We start from the raw sequence: 7,883 nt of genomic DNA, 5'->3' as shown, positions 1-7,883 counted from the left end.
CCCCACCCTACAGTGCCTGACACAGTGTCACACACACTGTGTCACACACACTGTCACACACACTGTGTCACACACAAACACACACAGTGACACACACACACACTTCACCTCTCGTTCCGGCCGCCGCCATCTTAGTTACTCCGTGAGGGAGGAAGGGGGTCCTTCCGGCCGCCGCCATCTTAGGTGCCGCGTGTCAGCTGCCTGTCCCCCTGCCGGGGAGGGGGGGAGGTGAGTGGAGCATCGGGCGGGGATGAGGTGAATGGAACATCGGGCGGGGGGGGAGGTGAGTGGAGCATCGGGCGGGGGGGGAGGTGAGTGGAGCATCGGGCGGGGGGGAGGTGAGTAGAGCATCGGGCAGGGGGGGAGGTGAGTGGAGCATCGGGCGGGGGGGGAGGTGAGTGGAGCATCGGGCGGGGGGGAGGTGAGTGGAGCATCGGGCGGGGGGAGGTGAGTGGAGCATCGGGGGTGAGTGGAGCATCGGGGGGGGAGGTGAGTGGAGCATCGGGGGGGAGGTGAGTGGAGCATCGGGGGGGAGGTGAGTGGAGCATCGGGGGGGAGGTGAGTGGAGCATCGGGGGGGAGGTGAGTGGAGCATCGGGGGGGGTGAGTGGAGCATCGGGGGGGTGAGTGGAGCATCGGGGGGGTGAGTGGAGCACCGGGGGAGCTGAGCGGAGCACCGGGGGGGAGCTGAGCGGAGCACCGGGGGGGGAGCTGAGCTTCGGGGGGGAGGGAGGTGAGTGGAGCATCGGGGGGGGGGGGTGAGTGGAGCATCGGGGGGGGGGGGGGAGGTGAGTGGAGCACCGGGGGGGAGCTGAGCGGAGCACCGGGGGGGGGGAGCTGAGCTGAGTGTGATGGGGGGTGGGAGAGGACAGAGAAAGAGTGGTGTGTGTATGTGACACTGTGTGTGTGTCGTCAGTCCGCCTCAGGCCAATCAAGAGGTGCGGGCGGCCCAAGGGACCAATGAGATTTCCCCTAGGGACACAGGAAGATGCAGACAGGCATACAGTGCTTTCATTTTTATTATATAGGATATATATATATATATATATATATATAGCACTTCCACTGCAGCAAGGGATTCTGGGAAATGACATGGAAATGAGCACACAGTGCCACCTTTTATCTCATGCTCACATTACATGAGGAAGTGCTGTGTGCTGGGTGATAATGGTGAAAGACAGGGTTGCAGACCTGTCTAAGACATGCAAATGAATATACAGGAATATTTAGTTGCTTTATGCTTTACTGTGGAGGGTTTTAGTCACTTTTTTTTACCCACTATAACCTTAATAAGTGTGGTGATTACCGACTCTTATCTCATTTGAACAAATGCCAGCAACCAACCTCACACTGATGATACCCATCAAGGTTGAAACATGTCTGTGAGTGGGTTTATTGGCTTTGCATCTCCCAAGCCCTTGCTTAAAAGCTGTGTTTAAAGCAGCATGCATTGGCTAAGGGTTGCTCATGTAATGTGAGCATGAGACAAAAAGTGACACTGTGTGCTCATTTGCATGTCATTTCCCAGAATCCCTTGCTGCAGTGGAAGTGCTGGGTGATAATGGTTAAAGACAGGGTTGCAGACCTGTCTAAGACATGCAAATGAATATACAGGAATATTTACAGTTGCTTTATGCTTTACTGTGGAGGGTTTTAGTCACTTTTTTTACCCACTCAAAACACACACATATATATATATACACATATATATATATATATATATATACATATACATATATATACATTTTTTTTTTTTTTTTAATATACCCCAACCTATGAGATGGAAGCTTGGCAGTGAAGAATTGTTGCAGAATATCCGAAGATACAGATAAAGAATGTGTGTTTGTAAAACCTGCAGGTCCCAGCATCCTGTGCATAAATCAAAATGGAGTAAATCTTAAAAGATCAATACAGATTTAGGGCTCCATGCAGTAAACGCCCAAAAAAAGCACTCTCGGCAAGGGTTTGAACTCGGCATGTTTTTGGCAGCATTTCTACATGTTGTGCAAAAGTTCATGGCTGCACCCACTCGACCCATTTTGGTCACCCCCCCCCCCCCATCATCACGGTGAAGCGCTGTGCATGCGCCACCAGGCACCCCCGTAGCCTTATGGTTTTTCATTACAAGGCAATGCAATTTTTCCGATGAAAACCCTGTAGGCTCCCCCCCAAAGAAGTTTCACTTCAAAAGAGGACCCCCGAATCATCCACCACCACCCTGCAGATGCTCCTTTCCAATTCCCCTGCTTCCATACACTGAACAAACAATCCTTTAGCTTTACTGGAAGTTATGTTTTGAATATTAAACACAATCTAGCTATTTTCTTTTAATAAAGAAACAGCTGTTAAATACAGAGCAGCTTCAATTTATAACTCAGCTAGTGCTCCCATCACAATTAATTATCTCTGTGCCCATTCTCTGCACTGGTAGTTGCCGGCTCCTGACTTCATTGGTTACCTGCACTTTTCCTTCCTGATCATCCATGTTTTTACATACTTATAATATATGTATAATACCTTTTAAATCTACACGCTCACCTCCCAACCCTCCCCATATTTAGACACCGGGTTCGCATTGTATAACTCTTTATTGGACAGACTCTCAGGCCAGTGCCTGAAAGAGCAGACGTCATACTACACAGCTGTGCCTCAGGCTGGTGCATCCAGCAGACGACTCCGCGCGCTCTCTCTTCTGGTCCCAGAGTTCTGTTACCGAGTGCCAACAGTGACCTGCCAGACTCTGATCAGATTGTCCGTGTAACCGGCGAAGAGCGTCTGAGGGAGAGAAGAGTATGAAGAGACCATACGGGACAAAAATAAAAATTGTAGTATTTTGAGCCTCCATGTGAAAAGAAAGGCGAGATGAGTGCAGATGACTAGTGATTAAATCTTCACACAATTAAATAGGAATGAGAGTGCAGAGAATGATGTGAGAGTGTAAGGGCTACAAGGAGACTATGAGCACTGGAGTCAGGCTGCAATGAGAGGGCACAGATGTAAAGACAAGCAAGAGGTGCATTGTGGGAGGAGTTGGGGCCATTTACCTGTCCATCAGCTGACCAGGCCAGAGAAGTGCATTGAGGGGGTTCTGCTTTGCTGCTGGTACTGATCACTTCCTGCTTCAGTTCATCCACAATGATCTTACCCTCCAGATCCTGCGAGAGTAAGCACAAGAATGTCAGGGACAGAGAAAGGATCTTAACCTCCAGAACTGGCAGACACAGCCCAAGTTATGGAGTAGGGTGAGGTAGCAAAAGGAGTGTTGGGCCTTACTCAGTAACAGCCTCAGGATCAGCAGTGAGCATAAGATGGCTTCAAGAGATTACATCACTGCAAGATACACTTCCCAGATGTTGATGCTGGATGAGAGTCAAGAGATCAGACATACCCAGATCTTGATGCTGGGTCCAGTCGCCGCACACAGCCAGTAGCGATTGGGGCTGAAGGAGAGAGCGTTGATGATGTCTCCACTATCGAGAGTGTATAGATGCTTCCCCTCGTTCAGATCCCACAGCATGGCTTGACCATCCTAGAGAGACAAAGCCTATGTCACAACACAGCCATGGGTGTATGGAGGAGAGTAAACCTGCCTGGGTCACAACGACAGAAAGCCTGTCAATTTATGGCTAAAATATAGCACCCTGGGAAGTGTTGACCAAACAATAATAGACTCCACCACTAGTCATACGCCTTGCCAGAAAAACAGCACACTGACTGCTGATGCCCCTCACCGAGAATGAGGTGATTAGCAGCTCAGCCAGCAAACAGCTCAGCCAGCCAACTCACATTTAACCCTGTCTGTCCTAGATGTACAAAGAGCTTCAAGAAACAGTCCACCCTAAAGATCAGCTTCAAACACTAGCTGGAGGATCACAAAATCACACCCGTGAGGAAATCAACAGGAGACATTGAATTCTGCAGCCACCTCAAAAACTGCCCTGAAGGACTTAATGCATACCCACTCAGAGGCACCCAACACAAGAACCACAAGGCTATCTCGCGTTCCCCAGGAAAAAAGACAGAAGAGATACCATTTTACTCATTAAACTATCCTCTTTACCTCCCCACCCTTCAACCCTTCACTGTTCCACACCAAACTCTCATCCCCAGAACAATTATCTTCGTTACATACCCAGCTTTGCCCGAGAACCACAAGACCTGCCACATCTCCCAACCATCTCACAGCAGACCCAGCCCTCCCCCCCCCCCCCCATCGTCACCTTGCCCCCAGAGGCACACAGGGACCCGTCAGGTGAAACAGTCACTGTGTTCAGGAAGCCACTGTGCCCGATGTGATTGGTCTTCAGTTTGCAGTTAGCCAAATTCCAGACCTGAAGTGGGAGAAGTTATACAGTGATTATATCAACAGCACAACCACACCCCAGGAAGCCAACGGTTCTGAGCCTCTGAACATGCCTTTAAGAGACCATGTACACAAATAGAAGCCATAGAAACAATAGTATATATGGGACATGGTTCTTTAGACCCGACCATATTAAGATTTAATAGTACATAGGGAGAATTCGGAGGCAGATATATACAGGCAGTGCTCAATTATCTGACCCGGAAATTGTGCCAGATAGTTAAAAGTGCCGTAAAGCGAATCCGATGTTGCAGTGAACGTCAGATAATCCATTCTGCGTAATGCATTGTGACACGTCTGATAAGCCATTTGTCGTAAAGCAAGACGATAGCGAGGACCGCCTGTACTACAATACCTCCCCTTTACCAACAGTATATAAGAATTTATAATGCTGCATCCTACATGTATACGCTTAGACTGTCCATATTAAATCCATGCAGTATACATTTTTTTGTAAAGGGTCAGGATATATAACCATGTGTGTTATGGTACACCCTTCCCTCACCTTCACCATCTTGTCCCATCCACAGGACACAATGATTGGATTACTGCTGTTGGGAGAGAACCTCACACATGAGACCCACTCGGCATGAGACTCCTCCTGAGGAAAAAAGGGAGACAGTCGGGAGAGATTCAACCAGAAAGAGAACAGTCTTCAGAGAAGAGCCTCCAGTGACATGACAGCCCCTCTGATCCCATCATAATTGCAGGAGTGTCAGCCTGTTTAGACACTGTCTCTTTGCGAGACACTCAGATGAGATGCTCTAATCACCGGGAACAAGAGGGGAGTCTTGGTCCCATTGTGTCTCTTCGCTGCCCTCACCATCAGTACCGTTGTGTCACATCCCCCGTCCCTCACCTGCACAGTGTATTTGCACACACCCAGTGTGTTCCACAGCTTGATGGTTTTGTCACGGGATCCGGACACTATCTGACGATTGTCAGCTGAGAAAGCCACACTCAGGACGTCCTTTGTGTGACCCACGAAGCTCCGTGTGGTGGTGCCACTGTGGAATGACATGTGACAATGAACCCTTCCTTCTGTAACATGCCTCCCTCCTCTGAGTATAAAGGAAGCTGTGAGTGTCTTAGGCCACGTTTGTAGTTCGTGCTCCCCCCAACTAAATGCCTTACCTCTGAGGCAGGCCATAGAGCTCATGTGCACTGGAGCCGATCACGCCATTCTGCAGCAGACTTTCAATTTTATATCTGCTGCGTGACGGTCGGGTTACGTATATGGTTCAGTCAATGAGGGTGAACAGCTCATGTGACATCACGTGCCACGCCCCCAGCGCGCAACCACTATACACAGAAATAGTGTGTGTGTGTGATAGGCGTGCGTGACGTCGCACGCAAACGAACTAAACAAAACCTTCTGAGTCCCCCCTGTAGGGAAACAATCCTCCTTCCCCCTTGTCATTCACACAACCTCACCCCCCCCCCCCAATTCCTGAATGCCGATAACCCCTCTCCCCAGGTGACTCACGTGGTGAGGTCCCACAGCCGAAGGGTTCCGTCCCAGGACCCGGAGAGAGCAAACTGTCCGTCCGACGAGACAACAACGTCACTGACAAAATGCGAGTGACCACGCAGGGCGCGCTGAGGAACACCGTAATTTGTCTCATCACGTGTCAACTTCCACATGATGACCGTTTTATCTGGGAAATGACACGGATGGAACACGTCAGAGCAACATACATTTAATGTGGAGGACGACAGACCCAAGTAGGAGGTTTAACGAGTTAATTTCAGCCGTTAAGAATACTTGCTAATTGGTGACGTTACAACAGAACTGGATAATTAGATACATGTGCGACAGTCTGGATAATCAATATGCTTTTTAAACCAGATTACGAAAATACGGATATAGACGTTCTGCAGACATCTGTCACATTACATATGTTCACAGACACATGAAAAATGTCATAAAATGGACAAAGAACCCATTCATACTAAATCTGCTACCAGCCATTTATACGCAGTTTGTATACAAACATTTTTTATATATTTTTTTTTTTAAAGAGAACACTTTCAATAGGACTCACGGTCTGACAGATCAGCAAAACTTCAGTATAAGTATCACACAACTCTTCATTTTATTGAAAATCTACAGCAGGGGTGCTCAACTCCAGTCCTCAAGCCCCCGCATCAGGTCAGGTTTGCAGGATATCCCAGTTTCCACACAGGTGGCTCAATCAGTCCCTGCTTCAGCACAGGTGACTTAATGAAAGACTGAGCAACTGCTGAAGCAGGGATATCCTGAAAACCTGACCTGTTGGTGGGTCTTGAGGATTGGAGTTGAGCACCTCTGGTGTACAGCACTGTACAACTTGTCAGGCCACACCTCCCCGATGCAAGGCCATGCAGGCCTTCAACGTTGTACCGCGCTGGGTCTCCAATGAAAGGAAGTGTTTTTTTATTCTTATATTGCAGTTCTAGCGATCCTTGCAAGGAGATGACAGGCCACACCAGTCCTAATAAAAGTCCTGTCTTACTATGCATGCTTAAACCGTTTTAGGGTGACTATGAACACACACACACACACACACACACACACACACACAGTATCCACACACATGGTGTCACAGTGCATAGAGATACAGGGTGGGTATGCCCGTATATGCGATGCTATACATACAGGATGGGTATTATATACACACACACATGGCGTCACAGCGCATTAATACATATATCTCACCCCGTGAGGAACTGAGGATCATGTCCGGGAACTGCGGGGTGGTTGCTATCTGTGTGACCCAGCCATTGTGGCCCTTTAGGGTCCCCCTGAGGGTCATCTGCTCAGTCATGGTTGGGATTTGTCGGGGAAGGACAGAAGCGGATTTCGGAACTCGTGTCCGAAAACACCAGAGCGAGGCGTAGAGGAGGAATAAAGCGTCGCCTTGGCCTTATATATTGACTCCGAAGGGGGCGTACTGCGTCATCGCGTCACTATGGGCGGGTACAACATGGCGCCCCTCTATACACGTTGCCATTCACATCATGGCGCTGTACGGCACCTTACACCGATTTTACACGATAATGGAGACGGGTTGAAGGCGCTGGGTCCGAGGAAACCGGAGGGAGACGGAGAGGAAGAGACAATATAAAGACCAGGAAGGGAACTTGCTGCGGCACCGCGTGTCAGTACGGAACAACATGGCGGCGCCCTGTATACAAACCGCCAACCACGATTGACGACAAGGCGGCACACGACTGTACGGAAATAAAATCATGACGAGATTGACGCTGGCTACGCCTTAAGGGCGCGAAACCAATGGGAAGTGGATAAATTGACGAGATGGCGGTTCGCTGCCTGTACGAAGAAGGACTACTGTTCCGACGGCCTATCATTTTTATAAGAAGATGGCGGCGCCCGCGCGTACGGAAAGAACGACTACCCTTATCACGACCACACATAAATACATATATGATATACATTACAACGCAAAGTTTCTTGAGGTGTAGAATACAAAAAAATTATGATAAAGTGCTGTGTATACAGTGGTCATATATGCATACAA

At 49.0% G+C, this 7,883-nt stretch overlaps 1 protein-coding gene across 2 annotated transcripts; it reads right to left on the bottom strand.

Annotated features, from left to right (window-relative positions):
• Positions 1-2,568: 2,568 nt before the first annotated feature.
• On the bottom strand, positions 2,569-7,262 carry RACK1 (receptor for activated C kinase 1). Of its 2 annotated transcripts, XM_075578141.1 has the most exons (8): positions 7,061-7,262; positions 5,849-6,020; positions 5,222-5,369; positions 4,868-4,963; positions 4,220-4,330; positions 3,388-3,528; positions 3,044-3,154; positions 2,569-2,774 (listed from the first exon to the last, which is right to left on the bottom strand). In XM_075578141.1, exons 1-8 carry the CDS (start codon positions 7,167-7,169, stop codon positions 2,709-2,711), a joined length of 954 nt encoding a protein of 317 aa, XP_075434256.1. In that variant the 5' UTR covers positions 7,170-7,262; the 3' UTR covers positions 2,569-2,708. The 2 variants fall into 2 exon arrangements, 1 of the variants encoding a protein (XP_075434256.1); XR_012789389.1 differs by lacking the exon at positions 2,569-2,774 and having other exon boundaries at positions 3,086-3,154; positions 3,273-3,528.
• Between the last annotated feature and the right edge of the window lie 621 nt (positions 7,263-7,883).

This window comes from Ascaphus truei, chromosome 20, assembly GCF_040206685.1.
Source record: "Ascaphus truei isolate aAscTru1 chromosome 20, aAscTru1.hap1, whole genome shotgun sequence".
NCBI lineage: Eukaryota > Metazoa > Chordata > Amphibia > Anura > Ascaphidae > Ascaphus > Ascaphus truei.
The sequence above is the reverse complement of the archived record's forward strand: the minus strand, read 5'-3'. Positions and strand labels throughout refer to the sequence as shown.

Coding starts and splice junctions, on each gene's coding strand:
- RACK1 (XM_075578141.1), bottom strand. CDS start 7,169: ATGACTGAGCAGATGACCCTCAGGGGGACCCTAAAGGGCCACAATGGC. Junction 5,370..5,848: donor CGGCTGTGGGACCTCACCAC/GTGAGTCACCTG, acceptor GTCATTCCACAG/TGGCACCACCACACGGAGCT. Junction 4,964..5,221: donor TGTGCAAATACACTGTGCAG/GTGAGGGACGGG, acceptor TTTTTTCCTCAG/GAGGAGTCTCATGCCGAGTG.